Source organism: Hyla sarda, chromosome 1 (assembly GCF_029499605.1).
Source record: "Hyla sarda isolate aHylSar1 chromosome 1, aHylSar1.hap1, whole genome shotgun sequence".
Lineage (NCBI taxonomy): Eukaryota > Metazoa > Chordata > Amphibia > Anura > Hylidae > Hyla > Hyla sarda.
In genome coordinates, this window is record NC_079189.1 from 199,006,605 (window position 1) to 199,028,212 (window position 21,608).

At 40.9% G+C, this 21,608-nt stretch overlaps 1 protein-coding gene across 7 annotated transcripts in view; it reads left to right on the top strand.

Annotated features, from left to right (window-relative positions):
- Positions 1 to 21,608, top strand: part of STPG2 (sperm tail PG-rich repeat containing 2) — a 677,454-nt gene that overhangs the window by 301,416 nt on the left and 354,430 nt on the right. For 5 of the 7 annotated variants that reach the window (XR_008891455.1, XM_056567176.1, XM_056567184.1 and 2 more), the window contains exon 12: positions 10,945 to 11,110. Coding sequence is in view for 6 of the 7 variants with exons in the window: in XM_056567176.1 (XP_056423151.1) it covers positions 10,945 to 11,110 (166 nt within the window). In the remaining variant the exon portion in view is untranslated. Of the gene's footprint in view, positions 1 to 10,944; positions 11,111 to 15,916; positions 16,149 to 21,608 lie in introns of those variants that run through there. The other 2 variants (XM_056567193.1, XM_056567203.1) reach the window with 2 other exon arrangements.

Genomic DNA, 21,608 nt, shown 5'->3' on the forward strand with positions numbered 1-21,608 from the left:
TAAATTTTGCTTTTTGAATTAATACATATAGTACCTTCAAGGTCCATATGCTTTTTCTACACTATATATTTTGAAAAAAACACCTGTGACCAAGTGGTGTGACTTCTTGAGTCGCATGTGATGTGTATTCACACCACATGCAATATTTATATGCTTAATGCGGTTTTATTGCATGTCTACATTATTGCCTTATCTTTGTGACTGTTGTTTGTCCATTCATATCTATTGCTTGTTTTTTAAATATTGCCATATTTATATGTATTCATGTAATTTTATGTAACAACTTTTTCAAAAAGCACCCTAATGGTTAATCTCTGGGGGTATATATACCTGTTACCAGCCTTCTCTTGTTATGCCTGATGAAGCTGCGCATGCGCAGCGAAACACGTCGCATTTAATAAATCCATTGATTTTATCTGGCTCCTTGATGGTTCCTCTCTGCGCCGGACTAACTCCTGAACTCACGGTCATCCTGTTTTCATTCTACTTCTACCCAGGAGGGCTGCAGTGGACCTTCACTTGTATTCATTCTACACTTTACCTTGTTGTGTGTGGGCGCACAACCAACTTTGGTAAGCGGCCTGGGAATTACCGTCCCCCACCCCCACTAACAAGATCTGCTGATCCCGCACATGAGGCGCCTTCCTTCCTCTTTCTAGATATATGTAAAAATGGCATATTCTGTTGCAGATTAATTTCAGTTTTTAATTTACATATGTCAATATATGCCATGCAATACCTATCTATCTATCTATTTAGCAGATAGGTAGACACAGCAGCACTCCGGAGTAGTGAAAAATAGTGACCTTTATTAAGCACCAGGAATGTACAGCGACGTTTCAACCACCTCTCGTGGCCATTATCAAGTGGCTTGATAATGGCCACGCGAGGTGGTTGAAACGTCGCTGTACATTCCTGGTGATTAATAAAGTCACTATTTTTCACTACTCCGGAGTGCTGCTGTGTCTACCTATCTGCTATATTTGTGTGGGGTCCATGGACCAGGATCCGACCACAGCCTGCACCCCCCTACTTGGACCATTGAGTGCTGCTCCCTCAGCTGCTTCTATCTATCTATTTATCTATCTGTCTATATATCACCCATCTATCTTTCTATCCATCATCTATCTATCTAAATTCCATTTCAATGATTAGTGTCTTGCCTTTTCCCACAGCTATTGGTATTATTGGTACAATAATTTTTCCTTTGACACTTATGTTACAAGTCTATGTTCCATAAAGTAAGAAATATCTTTTTAATCACTTGTCACCTTCTTGATTTGCCACTTTACAGTGCAATGTATAAATGACTACATGAACTACTTCCATCCTTTATATTACACTTGGGCATGAAGTGCATTTATTTATTCAGTGTAAACGGAACACTTTTATAACTAAATGTCACATCACTGCTCTGGGAACTCTGAATTCTCTCTGAGATAATTACTTTGCTTCCATAATAAAGGTAAAAAGCATATTTAACGCATTGAAGTGTCACCATATTTAAAATAAAAGCACAATTTTGTTCTCTGTTGTATGGCATAGCTTTTAAATTTCGCTTTAAAATTATTCACACTTTTAATTCACCTATATCAGTAATAATGGGAATTTAAAGTGTTTACCTAACTTACAAACTTTAAAAGGCCTGTAAAATCTTTCCCAACCCCCTAAAAAGGGGTATTCCAGGATTTTTTTAATCTTTAGCCTTAGAACCCATGATACCAAGTTATAATACTGTATAATATGTTTCTTTTACCTTTGTGCACAGCTTTTTACTATTTTCATGCACAGGACCCACACCTGCTTTAGTGTAAGTATTTTTATTTTATTGTTGTCTCTGAACTTTCCCATCATTCCATGCGGCCTTATACAATATGTCATAAGTCACATGGGCTCCAGTGGAGCATGGCTGTGCTGAAGTGGGTGTGTGGAATGCACAGTGGAATGGATTTAGTAAATTAATGCTATCCACCTACCCTTTGCAGCAATGCCGTTATGCCTGTAGACCATGTGACTTATGACATATGGTCTCTGGCCACTTGGAATGCTGGGAAAGGTCGGAGACAACAGTAAAATAAAAAGACTTGCGCCATAACACTTCCCGGTGTTGGTTCTGTGCATGAAAATGGGACAAATTTACGCACAGAGGTAATAGAAGCATATTACACAGTATTATAACTTGGCTCAAAGTCTGGAAAAAAAAATCCCGGAAAACCCCTTTAAGTAACATTATAACAATGTTCTATTATCCCCCATGTAGACTCCAATTTAGATTTTAGAAGAATAGTATAGCTTCTGTCTTCCACCTTTACTGTAGAAATCATGATCTGTATGTATTAGTACTGGTAACTACTTACCCTATGATGCCTTGCTCAAGCATCACATCTGAAAATGTGGTCAGATCACATCTATCAGAAACTATAGTTGTATGGATCATTCCAAATCGTGGACAAGGTGCTGGATGGACACACTTGCCAGTCTAAGGCTCAAAAAAGCATTCTTTCCAACGTTCACAATCTCCAGGGCATTTGTGGGCATAGTTATGAGTCTTCTGTATTCATTAGGAGAGTGCTACCCCTCTTTTGCTTGTGTCGATCAATTTCTGTGTTTCCTTGAACACTCTCTACATCAGTGTTTCCAAAGGCTGTCCGGGCATGCTAAGAGTTGGAGTTTTGCAACAGCAGGAGACACAAGTTTTGGAAAAACACTACAAACTCTACATGAACGTTACATGAATGCATGTACAATGCCCTTTTATTACCTCTATTACAATAGTCCAGTAGACTGTAACAATACTGGCTGATCACTAGATAGCATAGCAAGGGAAAACAAAAAAGAGAGGCAGCACTGTAAAATCAAGGTTCAGTAATATCAAACAAGCAGTGCTATGTATAAGTGTCATCAAACCTATGTATCGTTAACTCAAAAGGGGGGGGGGTTGACCTAAATATCACATATAAAGGGTGCTACTCTCAGCAAAAAAGACCAAACATGTCACACCAAGAAACAAGCAATAGCTGTATAAAGTGCACACCTACAGATCTAAAAGCAGTATATAAATCCTTTATTTGTTACAATCATATACAAAATACATAGACAATGGGCAATAAAAACATTTAAAAATGCTCATAAAGAGCAAAGCACAACATGGTAGAGGGGCCATGAACCCCCTCCCCACAACCACGACGGCCCCTCTCCCATGTTGTACTTTGCTCCTTATGGATATTTTTAAATGTTTTTAATGCCCTTTGTCTATGTATTTTGTATATGATTTCAACAAATAAAGGATTTATATACTACTTTTAGATCTATAGGTGTGCACTTTATACAGCTATAGATTTTTTCTTGGTGTGACATCAAACCCATGTATATCTTAAGTAAATTGAAGATAGTACTAACTATGGAGTCCAGTACTCAGATACCCCCAGGACTTAGAACCGAATAAATACAAGGAGACATTCCGTCCCCATGGAAAAATTAGGCTAACTCTCCCTAGCAGAATTAACAAGGCAATAGGGACCAGAGAAACAAAGCTGAACAAAACTTGAAAAACTAAACATAGAAACATAGAATGTGTTGGAAGATAAGAACTTTTTGGCCCATCTAGTCTGCCCAATATTCTGAATCCTAGTAAAAGAGGACTTTGGTAAGCGAATGCCCCTTTTAGGTAAAAATTTCCTGCTTACCAGATCTAGTGTGCATGTCGAATCGCAATGGCGTAGGAGGTCAGCTGGCCGCGGCTTCCTTCACAAGTGGCTCAAGGTCACTTCAGCAGTGGATAAGTGGCAGGCGGATCAGGTCGGAAAAAAAACGGTTTTTACTGAGAAAGTAGTGGATGCATGGCATAGTCTTTCTGCAGAGGTGGTAGTTTAAAATACAGTGATATTTAAAGGGATACTCCGCCCCTAGACATCTTATCGCCTATCCAAAGGATAGGGGATAAGATGTCTGATCACGGAGGGTCCGGCCTTTGGGAGAGGGAATAAGATGTCTAGAAGTGGAGTAGAATAAGATGTCTACGGGCGGAGTACCCCTTTAAGCATGCATAGGATAGGCATAAGGCTATCCTTTATGTAAGATAAGTGGCAGGCGGATCAGGTCCGAAAAAAGGATTTTGCGAGGCGCTTCCCCCTTTGTAAATAACAGTCCACACACCACACAAGATAAGTGTGCAAGGAAGAACAGTCAAATTTATTTGTAGTGCAACAAGAAGTTTAGAGCCCGAGCAGGGCTCTTAATCAGGCATGGTGGTTTTAAAAGCAGACACTTTATAAATATAAGACCCGGTGTAATTACTACCGGGTCATAGAGTCACAGGAGTTACACAACACATAACACAGGAGTTACATGACACATAATTTAAATACTGTCATGTAAACAAATAAAATCAAGATTTTATCATTGGGGTAAAGTGCAATGATGTCAAATCACATATATTATATTTTGATGAAGATATATGTAAGTCCATCGCACCTTTGTGTTATAACCACAGCGTGCAATTTGTGAAAGAATGAAGTCCAGAGGAAAGCTGATGAGCAGCTGTAGCACTGATGTCAGAAGAGCGGCGCTGATACATTCAGCCCACCGTGTATCTCCAGAGCTGCAGAATACTGAAGAGGACAGGTGGGGGGGGGCACAATGTCCTGTAGCTGAATGTTCCGTGAGTGGATATGCGCACGATTTATGCAGGATCTCCATGTTAGGAGGAGATTGCTACAGTGCCAGGGAAACTGGTAGAGGGAACAGGGGAGCCCGGAGGTGCCAGAACAACCAGGATGATGGTCAGAATTGAAGTAGAATTATTTAATTAAAGTGCAAGGTGGTGTCATAACAAGAGGGTAAAATCTCTAACAGGAGGGAGTCCAGGCATAGCTAGGATCCTGATCAGCAAAGTTCAGTCTTTAAAAAAAACTTTGCATAAAATATAATAATATGATGACTGAACATCATGTAAAAATTAAATTGACAACTGGGGTAAAATTGTCAGAATGAAGTTGAAGAGATAAAAATCATAGCCATACCCCCAAAACAGTTACAATTGTTTAAAAAAAAAAAAAAATATATATATATATATATATATATATATATATATATATATATATATATATATATAGTTCGATATCGCTGATACATTGACGACCTCTTCTTTCTCTGGAGAGGGTCAAAGGATTCAATACTCAAATTCAATGAGAGGATCAATATGAATAGTTGGGGAATTCAATTTACTCTGGAGATGAGGGAAGAGCAGATAAATTTTCTTGATCTTAACCCCTTAAGGACCGAGCCCTTTTTCACCTTAAGGACCAGAGCGTTTTTTGCAATTCTGACCACTGTCACTTTAAACATTAATAACTCTGGAATGCTTTTAGTTATCATTCTGATTCCGAGATTGTTTTTTCGTGACATATTCTACTTTAACTTAGTGGTAAAATTTTATGGTAACTTGCATCCTTTCTTGGTGAAAAATCACCAAATTTGATGAAAAAAATGAAAATTTTGCATTTTTGTAACTTTGAAGCTCTCTGCTTGTAAGGAAAATGGATATTCAAAATATTTTTTTTTTGGGTTCACATATACAATATGTCTACTTTATGTTTGCATCATAAAATTTATGAGTTTTTACTTTTGGAAGACACCAGAGGGCTTCAAAGTTCAGCAGCAATTTTGAAATTTTTTACAAAATTTTCAAACTCGCTATTTTTCATGGACCAGTTCACGTTTGAAGTGGATTTGAAGGGCCTTCATATTAGAAATGCCCCATAAAAGACCCCATTATAAAAACTACACCCCCCAAAGTATTCAAAATGACATTCAGTAAGTGTATTAACCCTTTAGGTGTTTCACAGGAATAGCAGCAAAGTGAAGGAGAAAATTCAAAATCTTCATTTTTTACACTCGCATGTTCTTGTAGACCCAATTTTTGAATTTTTGCAAGGGGTAAAAAGGAGAAAATTTTTACTTGTATTTGTAGCCCAATTTCACTCGAGTAAGCACATACCTCATATGTCTATGTTAATTGTTCGGCGGGCGCAGTAGAGGGCTCAGAAGGGAAGGAGCGTCAAATGGTTTTTGGGGGGCATGTCACCTTTAGGAAGCCCCTATGGTGCCAGAACAGCAAAAAAACACACATGGCATACCATTTTGGAAACTAGACTCCTCAGTGAACGTAACAAGGGGTAAAGTGAACCTTAATACCCCACAGGTGTTTCACGACTTTTGCATATGTAAAAAAAAATAAATTTTTTTTTGCCTAAAATGCTTGGTTTCCCAAAAATTTTACATTTTTAAAAAGTGTAATAGCAGAAAATACCCCCCAAAATTTGAAACCCAATTTCTCCCGATTCAGAAAACACCCCATATGGGGGTGAAAATTGCTCTGCTGGCGCACTACAGGTCTCAGAAGAGAAGGAGTCACATTTGGCTTTTTGAAAGCAAATTTTGCTCTGGGGGCATGCCGCATTTAGGAAGCCCCTATGGTGCCAGAACAGCAAAAAAAAAACACATGGCATACCATTTTGGAAACTAGACCCCTCGGGGAACGTAACAAGGGGTTAAGTGAACCTTTATACCCCACAGGTGTTTCATGACTTTTGTATATGTAAAAACAAAATTTTTTTTTTACCTAAAATGCTTGTTTTCCCAAAAATTTTACATTTTTAAAAAGGGTAATAGCAGAAAATACCCTACAAAATTTGAAGCCCAATTTCTCCCGAGTACGGCGATACCCCATATGTGGCCCTAAACTGTTGCCTTGAAATACGACAGGGCTCCAAAGTGAGAGTGCCATGCGCATTTGAGGCCTAAATTAGGGATTGCATAGAGGTGGACATAGGGGTATTCTACGCCAGTGATTCCCAAACAGGGGGCCTCCAGCTGTTGTAAAACTCCCAGCATGCCTGGACAGTCAGAGGCTATCTGGCAATACTGGGAGTAGTTGTATTGCAACAGCTGGAGGCTCCGTTCTGGAAACAGTGGCGTACCAGACGTTTTTCATTTTTATTGGGGAGGGGAGGGGGGCTGTGTAGGGGAATGTGTATATGTAGTGTTTTTTACTTTTTATTTTATTTTGTGGTAGTGTAGTGTAGTGTTTTTAGGGTACAGTCACACGGGCGGGGGTTCACAGTAGTTTCTCGCTGGCAGTTTGAGCTGTGGCAGAAAATTTGACGCAGCTCAAACTTGCAGCCGGATACTTACTGTAATCCTCCGCCCATGTGAGTGTACCCTGTACATTCACATTGGGGGGGGGACATCCAGCTGTTGCAAAACTACAACTCCCAGCATGTACGGTCTATCAGTGCATGCTGGGAGTTGTAGTTTTGCAACCGCTGGAGGCTCCGTTTTGGAAACAGTGGCGTACCAGACGTTTTTCATTTTTATTGGGGAGGGGAGGGGGGCTGTGTAGGGTATGTGTATATGTAGTGTTTTTTACTTTTTATTTTATTCTGTGTTAGTGTAGTGTTTTTAGGGTACAGTCGCACGGGCGGGGGGTTCACAGTAGTTTCTCGCTGGCAGTTTGAGCTGCGACAGAAAATTTGCCGCAGCTCAAACTTGCAGCCGGATACTTACTGTAATCCTCCGCCCATGTGAGTGTACCCTGTACGTTCACATTGGGGGGGGGGGGGGGGGGAGAAACATCCAGCTGTTGCAAAACTACAACTCCAAGCATGTATGGTCTATCAGTGCATGCTGGGAGTTGTAGTTTTGCAACAGCTGGAGACACACAGGTTGTGAAGCACCGAGTTTGGTAACAAACTCAGTGTTTTGCAACCAGTGTGCCTTTAGCTGTTGCAAAAGCTACAACCCCCAGCATGTACGGACAACGGAAGGGCATGCTGGGTCTTGTAGTTATGCAACAGCCGGAGGCATACTACATTGGCTGGGGATGCTGGGGATTGTAGTTATGCAACAGCTGGAGACACACTGGTTTACTACTTAACTCAGTGTGCCTTAAGCTGTTGCAAAACTACAACTCTCAGCAGTCACCGACAGCCAACGGGCATGCTGGGAGTTGTAGTTATGCAACCACCAGATGCACCACAACAACTCCCAGCATGCACTGTAGCTGATTGTGCAAGCTGGGAGTTGTAGTTACACAACAGCTGAAGGTACACTTTTACATAGAAAGAATGTGCCTTCAGCTGTTGCAAAACTACAAGTCCCAGCATGCCCATAAGGGCATGCTGGGAGTTGTGATGGTCTGCCTCCTGCTGTTGCATAACTACAGCTCCCAGCATGCCCTTGTTGCATGCTGGGAGCTGTTGCTAAGCAACAGCAGGAGGCTGTCACTCACCTCCAACGATCCAGCCGCACAGGTCAGTCCCTCGTCGTCTCCGCCGCCGCCGCTGCTCCTGGGGCCCCGATCCCAACAGGGACGCCAGGGATCGGGGTCCCCAGCACCGGGGGTCGTCTTCCCGCACCCGCTCACGTCCTCCGGAAGAGGGGCGGAGCGGGTTGCGGGAGTGACACCCGCAGCAGGCGCCCTGATTGGTCGGCCGACGAATCAGGGCGATCGTGAGGTGGCACCAGTGCCACCTCACCCCTGCTGGCAATGGCTGTTCGGGGCCGTCTCTGACGGCCCCGATAAGCCAGTAATTCCGGGTCATCGGGTCACTGGAGACCCGATTGACCCGGAATCCGCCGCAGATCGCTGGACTGAATTGTCCAGCGATCTGCGGCAATCGCCGACATGGGGGGACATAATGACCCCCCTGGGCGATATACCGGGATGCCTGCTGAACGATTTCAGCAGGCATCCGGCTCCGGCTCCCCTCCGGCTAGCGATGGGGGCCGGAAATGCTCAGGGCGTATCCATACGCCCTCGGTCCTTAAGGACTTGGAAACGGGGGCGTATGGATACGCCCTATGTCCTTAAGGGGTTAATATCTCGCATGACGGAACCAAATTTATTACATCCACTTGTTTCAATCTAGTGGATGTAAACAGTTATCTGGAATATAACGGTGTGCACTATAAACCCTGGCTCAGGAACGTACCCTATGGGCAATATGCGTAGAGAGGCAGATGTAACCTGTGTCTTCAGCTTGTGAGCTTAGATTTGCTTTGGATTTGATAAAGGGAGGAATCCCGAAAGCTTGTCTCTACAAAAGTCTGTTAGTCCAATAAAAAAGGTATTACAAGATACTGCAACAGTTGTTGCAGTATCCTTTGGATAGGCGATAAGATGTCTAGGGGCAGAGTACCCCTTTAAATGTGACTGTATTTGCAATGACCACTTCTGCAGAAAGGCTATGCCATGCATCCACTACTTTCTCAGTAAAACTTGCATACATCCAATAAGACAAGACTGCAGCAGCTTGCAGCAACAAATACCACAATAACACAAAGATGAACAAAGAAATACAAGAAACAATGGGTTCAGACTCCCAAAACATGTCCTATAATACACACAGAACTGCCAAGGATTTTTTAGAGAGGTTAACCAATAAGAACTCCATTCTAACAATGCAGGGTTGGCAGTCAAGATGACTGATCCTAGATGACTGTGGCTCTATACTATCTCTTAAAATTAAGTTTCCTAAATGTAGACAAAAGATGGCCAACTTTGTTCCTTGGGTAGCATGACATGTTCAGGACCTACTTCCTCTCACAGGGGCACCACATGACTGCAGACCTTCCTGTAGGCTTGTGGACATGGCACTGCCATGTGTATGAGCCCTCTGAAAACAGGCATGTACAAGAGTATAATATAAGGGGAATATCAGTGCCTTTTTAAAGGTATTGTGATTAAAATAATAATGTCTTGCAGCCTACTTAACCATATACTGCTAGCAAACTGCATATGTGTCTCTTCTATTCAGACTACCTCAATGAGTAATGCATCCTATAATGTGACCCCTTAGTCATTAAGCAATAGTGTGACAACTAATATAGTATTTTTAGTCATTAAGGTCAAAATTAAAAAAAAATTCCTATCTGATTATTAAGAATTATGTTAAAATGGTGGCACTGTATAATGAAGTACCCAGATTAGGTTTTCTGTCATTCGAGATTCCAGGCAATGGCAGTGTTATGATTTAAAGGGGTTATCCAGGGGAAGCATTTAAAAAAAAATATATATCAACTGGCTCCAGAAAGTTAAACAGATTTGTAAATTGGTGGTGTGCCCCCGCGTCTTGAGAGCGGCTGCTCTCGCTCCCCACGCGAAGTGACCGTATTTTATGTCCCACTTTGCCGGTATGAATAAAGGACAAGAATTTATATACTGCTACCGGATGGTAAGTGCAACTTCTTTATTCTTCGTATAAATACAGTGATATAAGTTATCTTGGATATAGTCAGCACCTCCACATAGCAGTACATGTCAGCATCGAAGGTCACAGCAGCACTTGTTACACCGTGCATCCTCTGGGCTATTTGGCAATGGTAGTGCCTGGTGCTACACCTGCTCTTGCAAATCTTAGATATGTAAATGACTTCTATTAAAAAATCTTTATCCTTTCAGTACTTATGAGTTTCTGAAGTTACGTTGATCTTTTCTGTCTAAGTGCTCTCTGATGACACCTGTCTCGGGAACTGTCCAGAGTAGAAGCAAATCCCCATAGCAAACCTATTCTACTCTGTGCAGTTCCCGAGACAGAGATGTCAGCAGAGAGCTCTGTTGCCAGACAGAAAAGAACAACTCAACTTCAGCAGCTGATAATTATTGGAAGGATTAAGATTTTTTTTTATAGAAGTAATTTACAAATCTGTTTAACTTTCTGGAACCAGTTGATATATATATATATATATATATATATATATATATATAAATAAGTTTTTTTCCTGGAATACCCCTTTAAGATTTCTGGTCTTAGAAGAAAAATGTATCACATGAAGGGCAGATTAACCCCTTAACTTACTATTTTCAGCCTTTTGTACACATTACCTGTAGGTATTTAAAATATTTACAATAAACTGTCAATATTATTATTTTTTTCCTGTCAGGATATACCACCACCTGGCTCCTATAATGTTTCGGAATCCTATGAAAAACTTTATGGTAAACCTAGACACAGGCCACCGAGAACATTCCAAGCTAAAAGAAAACAAGCTTCTTTTCTAAGTGTGGTTCCGAGAGATTTTACCTTGCAGAATGATTTTCACGTACCAGGTGAGGCCTATTACTGCAAAGATTTTAGTACTAGTACATACACAGGCACTTCTTACATTTTACTGTAGGTTTACTGTATATAAAATAAATGGTAAAATGTTTATTCTCCATATGAAGGGTTCTGCCTAGACAAAGCCTCATGCATACTTTAAAGGAGATATCCAGTGAAAAACGTATAAGTTTCAGATCGCAGGGGGTCTGACCGCTGGGGCCCCCGTGATCTCCTGTACAGGGTCCAGACAGCCCGTGGGAAGAAGGTGGCGTGTTGACCACCGCACGAAGTGGCGGCTGACACGCCCCCTCAATACCACTCTCTGGCAGAGCCGGAGCACTGCCTTCGGCAATCTCTGGCTCTGCCATAGAGTTGTATTGAGGGGGCGTGTCGGCTGCCGCTTCGTGCAGTGTTCAACACTGGCCAGCGAGTCGGGGCCCCCTGCAACTATCTAACAGGATAGGGGATACGTTTTTCACCACTGGACTACCCCTTTAAGTAGGCTGTATGGAATGTGACTGATAAAACCTTAGTCTTCCCTTTGTATAAACAATCAAAAGCCATGTGGAGGAATAATAGATGTCCCAAGATGTTTGCCCTGTTATGGCTTAAGTTAGAGAATTTAGAGAAAAGTCTTCTGGACATTTAATGTATGCATTTACATATGCTAAATTTAGGGAAGCTGTCTTCTACCTAAAGCTTTAAAGAGTAGCTGTCATGATCTTGTTTTTTTTAATCCTCCTAGTTCACTCCCCCATTACCGTAACCTCCACCTGCCTTTTAGTTTTCTACCTTGCTATTGTTGTGTATCTTCTACTCAGTCTCAGTGAGCTCCACAGACTGGGAAGGGGCATTCCCCAGCAGACGTGACATAATCTGAAGACCTGCTAGGACTCAGAACTCTGCTATACACAACAGAGAGTAGTTTAGTGTGTGATAGGCTGTGATTGCCTGAAACCACACACACACCCATTGGCTCCCGGCACAGAATTCTACAATGTGCTTAGCTCTGCCCAACAGCTGCAAAGGAAGCAGAAATATATTCACAATATATTCACTCTATACACTGTGCTGGGCTGAGGTCCCACCTGCATTTCCTGACTTTTGTCTCTGCCAGGCTGCTGCAGGAGACAATCTGCAAGCAGGACTGGAGGAGGACCCCTGTTGGATGAACTTTTAGGGGTTGATTTAACACATAAAGTTACAAAATGTTATTAAGAAGTATATTAGAAAAGTTATTAATATAAGCTATTTTATTACATATGAGTTTTTATTACTAATGACAGGTACTATTTAATGATATCAGAATTATATGCGCTTGGATCTTTCTGGCAATTGGTAAAATTTTCCATCTAGACCTCCATTTGAACTATGTGTCATAAGTATTACCATGCAACTAATAGTATTACAGTGCCTATATATGTTAGGGAGCACAATGCTCTATATGCCAGGGGAAGTAGTATAAGGAGGATAAGGTCTGTAATGTTGTACCACCCTCTATTTTCCAGAAAGCAGTTGCATCTCTGTAAACAACAGTGATAACGATGGAGGACATGTTATGCCCATGACTATATAGAACATAGCTGCCTACTGATTTTATATGTGGTTTCTAGCAGCTTCCCCAGTGAAAACATTTGATGCCAGTCATTGGGAAATATGTTTTAAAAAATAAAAGACTCTCCTTAGTATAAGCTATTAATATCAAATCATGTTTTACTCCTGACACGCCCTACAAAAACACTGCTCCAGCCTTTTCATTGTTTACATTTGTTTGTTCTTGCATCACCATACTGTTGGCGTTGGCAGTGGTGGGAGTCTTGCATTGATGGCCTATTGTAAGAATAGGTCGTCATTTTTAAAAGACTGAATAACACAATTAACACCTAGGTGACACATGATGTACATGAACCATGTATGCCCCTTTTCCAAAAAAGAAAAACAAAAACCCAAGCATATTTAGTATCTCTTTAGTGTCTCTGTAATACAAGGTGAAATGAGTAAATGCTAAACAATATACACAAAAGTAGTACCAATAAAAACTACAGATAAAAGTTAAAAAATTAGCCCTTTTACAGCCCCGAAAACAGAAAAATGTTAAAGTTACAGAAGGCAGTGATTAAGTATAATTATTTTGTATAAAAAAGTTTGCCTCTTTTTTTAAAGTAGTACAATAATACGAAAACTATGTAAATATGGATACAATTGTAATTGTATTGACCCACACAAAAAGAAGACATGTCACTTTTATCATAAAGTGTACTTCCTAAAGACTAAACCTCCCCAAATTTGCTAAATTGCAAAATATCTTTAATTTGTCCCCACAAATGAAATTTTTTTGTTTTGCTGTATATTTGATAGTAAAATGATAGGTGTCAATACAAAGTACAATTGGCCCTGCAAAAAATAAACCCTCATATGGCTCTGTGGATGGAAAAATAGGCGTCATGGCTCTTAAAAGGTGAGGAGGAGAAAAAAAAAAAAAAAAACTAAAATGAAAATTGACTGTGTTCTCAATGCCAAAATGGGATGTGCCATTAAAGGATAACTGTCAGCCAGTTCACCCACACTAAATACAATACACTGGGTTATAGTGCGGGTGAACAGGAGTCCATAAACGGGTCACTTACTTTTTCAGGTTTTCTTGCCACTGAGTTGTCGTCTGCTAAATTTCCGTAATTTTGGCCATCATTTGTGCTCTGAAGGCGGGTCCCCTGCCGGCAGCCTTGCTTTGGGTTCAAGAGGCAGGGGCCTTAGCCTGCCCCCTTGTTTGCATATTCATTTTACCCCTGAGCTCAGTGCTCTGTCTGCATAGCTCATGTGCTGAAGATTTTACCCAGCCCTCGCATCCTCATGACATGAGAGCTGTGCGTCGGGAGAGCGCTCTGCACAGGGTAAGTGCAGGAGGCAGATGGCTCTACACTGATCTACAATTTTTTTTTATTCTGTGCCTTTTTTCAACCGTCATAATTGTTTGTAGGGCTTGTATGTACCTATTATGATATACTTTACATCTGAAGCTACCATTGATTGGCACTTGTATCTATTTTCTCCAGTGTTTGTTGCCTATACCTCCTGTATTTTATCAGTTCTGTGCACTCTGCTATTTTATTTTAATCTATTAGATGTACAATTCTAATAAAGTTTTTCCATTTTTGTACATGCATTGTTTATTGCTGACATTTGTGATTGGGTGTTTTGGTACTTGTAATATTTCAGCAACATTATTGATACCTTATATATCTTTTTGGTGACAGTGTAACTGCGCATACGCCTGTCCCCCGCTACACCCGGAAGTACCTCTTTCTGACGTTTCGCTACTCCCCACTTTCGGGTGTAGCGAGCGACCGGCGCATGTGCAGTTACACTGTGTAGAGCGCTTTCCTGACGCACAGCTTTCACTTCATCAGGACGTGAGAGCTGGGTAAAATCTTCACCGCATGCGCTCTGCAGACAGAGCGCTGCACTCAAGGGGGAAAATGAATATGCAAACAAGGGGGGCGGGCTAAGACCCCTTCCTCAGGAACCCAAGGCAAGGTTGCTGCAGAGCACAAATGAATGCTAAAATTACGAAACTTTAGCGGACGACAACTCGGCGGTAAGAAAACCTTAAAAAGTAAGTGACCCCTGTATGGACTCCTGTTCACCCACACTATAACCAAGTGTATTGGGTTTAGTGTGGGTGAACTGGCTGGTAGTTTTCCTTTATGGCCATCAGTGTTTCCTTATAATATATACTTATGGGAGGATTGTTTGAGTGCTGTTACTTTTAAAACGTTCAACTGATTTTCAGGAAACTCAGGCTGACTTTGAATGTTTGAGGATATACTCAAAAGCTTAATAGACTTTATGGTCTGTTTCCCGAACACAGTAACTATAAACAAAATTCAGTGTATTAAAATCTATGTGTGGGCCCTGGGTATGCTGTGTGTACGTCTGAATATTTTGTTCTCATATTCATGGTAACCTACTGTAAAACTTGTGGTGAATGGGGCCCAATGCAGTGGATTGCATAATAGGGTGAATAAAGACTCTATAATCTGATCAAATAATATGTTAAATCAGATATGTCAGCAGACTATGCAACCCTTACTTGGGATGGCATACTGTGTACAATACTGTATTGTATTTGGCTCTAAAGAATACAGCATACTCATGAAGGTTGTGTTCCTCCTTGCCCTTTCTACCAGATGCACAACAGTCCATCCACCACTGCTGAAGGTTGGGGTAGAGATGGGAGAGTTCTTCTTTAATAAATGCAGTAGACTCATATGAATATTCACCTTAAAGGAAAACTGTCATCAGTGTCACCGCACTAACCTGCTGCTACAGGCAAGTAGTATGGGTGACACTGATGACAACCATACTTACACGTTCGTGATCCCTGCTTCTGTTGTCCCGGTATATCCATCTGTTCCCTTTGTTCTGCAAGCAGGCTTGGGGCACGGGCGGAGCTTTGTGAGTATGGTTGTCATCAGTGTCACTCGCACTACATTTCTCTAGCAGCCGGTTATTGCGGTAACACTGATCACAGTTTTCCTTTAATAATGTTCCCGAGTTCCTGAATACACAATGTACAGAGGGATCAAGTATGCTTTGTGTGTATGTTGCGGAAGTAAAATATGAGTATTCCCTTCAAGGACAAACTACCTTACATAATATTAATCCAATTGTTTTGTGCATGTGTCGTCCATTTCCTCTGAGACATGAATTTCAGAGAATGTTTAAAATGCAACCACTTAATTCAATAGCGCTATGAAAATAATCTATATTTTTTTCTTTCTCTCTTTTTTTTTTTTCTTTCTTCAATCTCTGAGGCTTTTAAAAAACAGCACCACTGCAGGGAACATTTCAGAGTGTATTTCTCAGGAAACCTTTTTTCCAAGTAATATCCTTTTCCGTGTGCCAAGTCCAGTTTGTATCTTCTGCGGCAGAATTGCTTTCATATACTCAGCAGTGAAATGTAGTACAAACAACAGGTAGCTTATTTCATCAAAATTTGTTAATTTGGTAGAACTCTTGGATACAGCAGCCGAGACCTAATACATGTACTCTTTCATTTTATATCACAATGATGAATCCAATTATATCATTTTCTGAAGAGTCTGTTTTGTGTATTAATAGAAAATTCCTTTGAATATTATCCACAAATACACATCTACTATTAAGAGCTGCCATATTTTCCCTTTCATACAAATGCAGCTTGGAAAAGGGATTAGGCTTTGGGCTTACAAGTAAACAATGGGGGAAAAAAGACAAGAAGATGCTGTAAGGTGATTGTGGAAAAAAGTGTAGCCAACTGATTAAGAGTTCTTAGACACCCTGTATTTATGGTGATAGTAGCTGTTATTTACTGGCAGTGGCTCATACACAGCAGAACCATTTACACAGAGTTTATATGCACGTGCAGCAGCCCAAAAGGAGAGCAAATGGAACAATAGTAAGGAGGCCTGTGGGTTGGTGAAGGCCAGTTGTCCTCATGTTGGTCATGGTTCAGACCTCAGTGGTCACTTTAGCTGTATCTCCACCTTTCCCAAGGAGATGCATGGAGGGGACATGTCAACCAATGGTTTCTGCCATGGTCAACACTCTTCATTTATGCGGAGAGCAGGGGCACCCGGCAGAAGATTGGGAAAGTGTGTGTGTGCGTGTGTGTGTGTGGGGGGGGGGGGGGGTCTATGCAGTCAGATAATGAAGTGGGTTTGTGGAGGCTAGTTGACCTCATGTCGGTCAAGGTTCGAACTGCACTAAGAATGGTGATACTTTTAGTTTCCCTGGGGCACATGTTGCTTAAAAGTGGTGCCAGGGGTGATGTGGGATGTTCTCGTTGGTTATGTGCAAAGATGAGGCTTACACTGGAGTAAACTGTAACAAACTCCAATAATAACAGCCGTTATTGTAGATTTGCATGTTATTTCTCAAATGGGGTACAGTTCTTGAACACTGAAAAGACAGGCTTTTTACCAAAGCAGGGTAACCCAAAGTGTTAATGTCTTTAGGAAACCTGGAGCTGGTCCTCTTTTGTCTCGATTTCCTTGTCTTTCTCCCTTGAGCAGGAGGTAACATTAGCACAATGGAACTACTGAACACAAATCCAGGCATCTTCTCAGTATTAAAATTCCCTTCAGGGAGAACAAAAGTGAATACTCAAAACAAAAACACATAGGATGTTTAAAAACAGGATAGAGGGGTACACAGACCAGTATCATGAGTGACATATAGTCAGTTGGAATATACATAATATAAAAAGTGGCCTAGCCAAACAATTGTTATAGTCCTCATGCATTAGTCCCGCTAAAACTAAATAATATAATTAAATGCAATAACATATATAATTAGACACAAAATAGTTCAACAATTCATAGTATAGAAAAAAATCCTAACATATGCATAACGTGTAAAATAGCTTTAAAGGGGTTATCCAGGAATAGAAAAACAGAGCTACAATCGTTTAAAAACAGCTCCCTATCTGTTTCCAGGTTGGGTGTGGTTCTGCAGCTCAGTTCCATTAAAGTGAATGGAGCCAAGTTATAAAACCACACCCAACCTGGAGACAGACTTGGGATAACCCCTTTAAATGTCATGGACAAAAGTGCTGTCATATGTATAGTAGACTTACAAAAACCTCTAACAGTAAGTATGGTGGAGCTCTGGGAGGTCCACGGAAAATCACAAGCATGACAAAAATCAGATCCTTGCACCCCCACCTCCCTCCAATGTGTTTTGAGGTGGAGATAAGGTGGCATTTAAATAGTGATTTATTGCATGGCCAATCATTAGTAATCAAAACAGATTCATTCATACTAGGTACTCTCCCCATGCCGTATTCCACAACATCCGGGTGCACTCTGTGTCCCCACAACGTCATTGAGGGCACCGGAACTGACAAGTGGAGGATGCACAATCCAGCCTGCTAGGGTATGCATACAGAGGGAGGGAAGTGCTCAGTCCTATGCGGCCATATGTATAAGGGAGGGATAAAGGGCCAAATTGTTAACAAGAAAACAAAGGAAAGAAATGAACCCCTTTAGGACAAAGGGATTTTTCATTTTTTCCCTTTCATTTTTTCCTCCCCTTCTAATAGCCATAACACTTTTACTTTTTCACCTACAGACCCAAATGAGGGCTTGTTTTTTGTGCCACCAATTATACTTTGTAATGACATCACTTATTTTACTACCAAATTTACAGTGAAACAAAAAAAAAAATATTTGTGGGGAAAAAATCTATTTTCAAACTTTTGGGGGCTTCCGATTCTACGCAGTGCACTTATCGGTAACAATGACACATTATCTCTATTCTGTAGGTCCTATTTATATAGGTTTTGTTTTACTTTACTACTTTAAAAAAAAAAATTTGCACAAAAATTAGTATGCATAAAATTGTCCTCTTTTGACCCCAATAACTTTTCATTTTTTCGTGTAACGAGCTGTATGAGGGCTCATTTTGTGTGCTCTAATCTGTTGTTTTTATTGGTACCATTGTGGTATTGATTGGACTTTTTGATCGCTTTTTTACTTAATTTGTTCTGGGATGTCACGTGATCAAAAAACACAATTCTGGGGTTTGTTTTGTTTTTACGTTTACACCATTTACTGTAAGGGATAAATAATGTTATATTCTAATATTTCGAACAAGTTCATGTTCATTTTCATATTTTGATTGGTGGTGATTTAAACTTTTAATATAGAAGGGGTTAAAGGGGTACTCTGGTGGAAAACTTTTTTTTCTTTCTAAATCAACTGGTGCCAGAAAGTGTAACAGATTTTTAAATTACTTCTATTAAAACATCTTAATTCTTCCAGTACTTATTAGCTGCTGAATACTGCAGAGGAATTTATTTTCTTTTTGGAACACAGAGCTCTCTGCTGACATCACAAACACACAGGGCTCTCTGCTGACATCTCTGTCCATTTTAAGAACTGTCCAGAGTAGGAGAAAATCCCCATAGCAAACATATGCTGCTCTGGACGGTTCGTAAAATTGACAGATGTCAGCAGAGACCATTGTGCTCGTGATGTCAGCAGAGAGCACTGTGTTCCAAAAAGAAAATAATTTCCTTTCTAGCATTCAGCAGCTAATAAGTACTGGAAGGATTAAGATTTTTTAATAGAAGTAATTTACAAATCTGTTTAACTTTCTGGCATCAGCTGATTAAAAATTTTTTTTTTCCCACCGGAGTACCCCTTTAATGGGTGTTTTTTAATACTTTTATTGAACTTTTTTTTTACACTTTATTAGTCCGTTTAGGGGACTTTTAGGAGGAATCATTAGATTCCTCATACAGATCAATGTAGTTCCATATAACTACATTGATTTGTGTGCTCTGTGCTCATAGTCCTTTGACGAAACATTGGATGGTGGAGGTCATTACTATATAGCCACTTGGTAAATAATGGCTTTTACTATATTGCTTATGTTATTTTGCAATACTTAGGGTACATGCCGTGGTCACCATGTGCTGATGACAGTATCACTGGGTGACACCTAAGACATACTTATATTGTTGTATTCATAACGTTAATGGTAGTTTAAAGGACATCTGCAGCAAAAGACAACTTATCACCTATCCACAGGATAAGGGATAAGTGTCTGATCGCGAGGGGTCCAACCGCTGAGCCCTGCATTGCCACTCTATGTGAGCGGCTAATGCAGGTAACGACGGCCTTTACAGGCCTATGGTTCTATGGGAGAGGTGGGGGAGCACGAATGCTGCCTCCCCGCCTCTCCCATAGAGATACATGGAGGAGGCGTGTCGGCCGCGGTCACTATGTGCTGATGACAGTAGCACATGGCGGACCCATTGCCCCGTGCAGGAGATTGCGGGGGGTCCCAGCGGTTGTACCCCGTGATCAAACATCCTGTGGATAGGGGATAAGTTGTATTTTGTTGCAGATGTCCTTTAAATGTACTTCCTTACACTTTGGCATATTTTATCTCTTTTGACATCCACTTGTTCTCTGTTTCCTTCTTGGTTTTCCCTGAAGTATGGGTATCCTTTTATATGGGTCACTCATTGCTTCCCCTTTTTTAAATGTATATTAAAAAAGGGGAAGTGTATGTAATGTTCCATATATGTTAAATAAACTTCTATTTTGATTGATCTATATATGCCTCTTTCGCTGTGTTATACTTAAAACATGAGCAGCCCAATATTACATTGAAGCTAAGAAAAATAAATCACATCAGGAGGCCTAGCAACCAGTGGATCAAAAAACATTGAAAATATATGCAAATATTCAATAATTACAAATATATGCTAATGTTTATGGCAGGCTGGGTGTGCTAGCAAAGACAAAAAATCTGGCCAATAAATGCCCTGAAGGTTTTTAACCAGGCAACATGTGCATATGTGTAGAGGGGTACTTGCACAATCCAAATGTGCAAAACACTGTACTCAATATGTAAACCCTTCATATGATGAGAGAATGGAGTTGGGCATATTATTTCCCTGCATCTCTCTCTCTTTCTGGAGGAAGTTTCCTGTCTATCTGAGAAAATATTTCATCTAGAGCTGCCTACTCCATGTTTCTCTACACTATACTGATCCACTACTGTATACTGATCTATACCTCCTGTTAAAGAAAAACTGGGCTATCTAAGCTCTGCCACTTTCAACAAGATGCTTACAGCCATGTCTGGTACATTACAGTTTCAACAATACATATAATATAAAACATTAAAAAGCATTACAAATTTAAGGGGTACTCCACCCCTAAGAATAGGGGATAAGATATCTAATCGTGGGGGTCCCACCGCTAGGGACCCCAGCGATCTCGGCTACGGCACCCTAGAAATCCTGTGCACGGAGTGTACTTTGCTCCATGCCAGATGACTGGTGATGCGGGGAGGAGGCTCGTGATGTCACAGTCACACCCCGCTTGTGACGTCACGGCCATGCCCCCTCAATGCAAGTCTATGGGGGGGGGCATTGCATTGAGGGGTCGTGGCCGTGACATCACAAGCGGGGCGCGGCCATGACGTCACGAGCCTCCGGCACTCCAGCGCTGCATCCGACACTGTAAACGAATGCCGTGTGCCGCAGTGAGATCGTGGGGTCCCCAGCGCCTGGACCCCTGCTATTAGACGTCTTATTCCCAATGCTTTGGATAGGGGATAAGATGTCTAAGGTGGAGTACCCCTTTAATGTTAAACATTATAGATGTCAACAGCACATATAAAATATGTGGCATTTCAAGGAGGACATACAACCACACCCTGCCACAATCACAGTGGGACACTGCATACAAAGCATACAAAGTATATACTGCTGATCCAGATGCACTTTTAGTAGAGTGACATTGTTTGACTATCTTTATATTAAAATGCCTTTAAAAAACTTCCTGACCTTATATGTACCTTTATGTTATATTGTTTGGATGAAAGTATGGTGCAGGTTTAGGAGGTCAGCTCACCTGATACATGGCAGGTGATGGCAGTTTACTACAGGCAATGGCTGACCTGATTCCCACCCCCGCAAGCAGTCAAGATGGCAAGTAAAGGCTATTT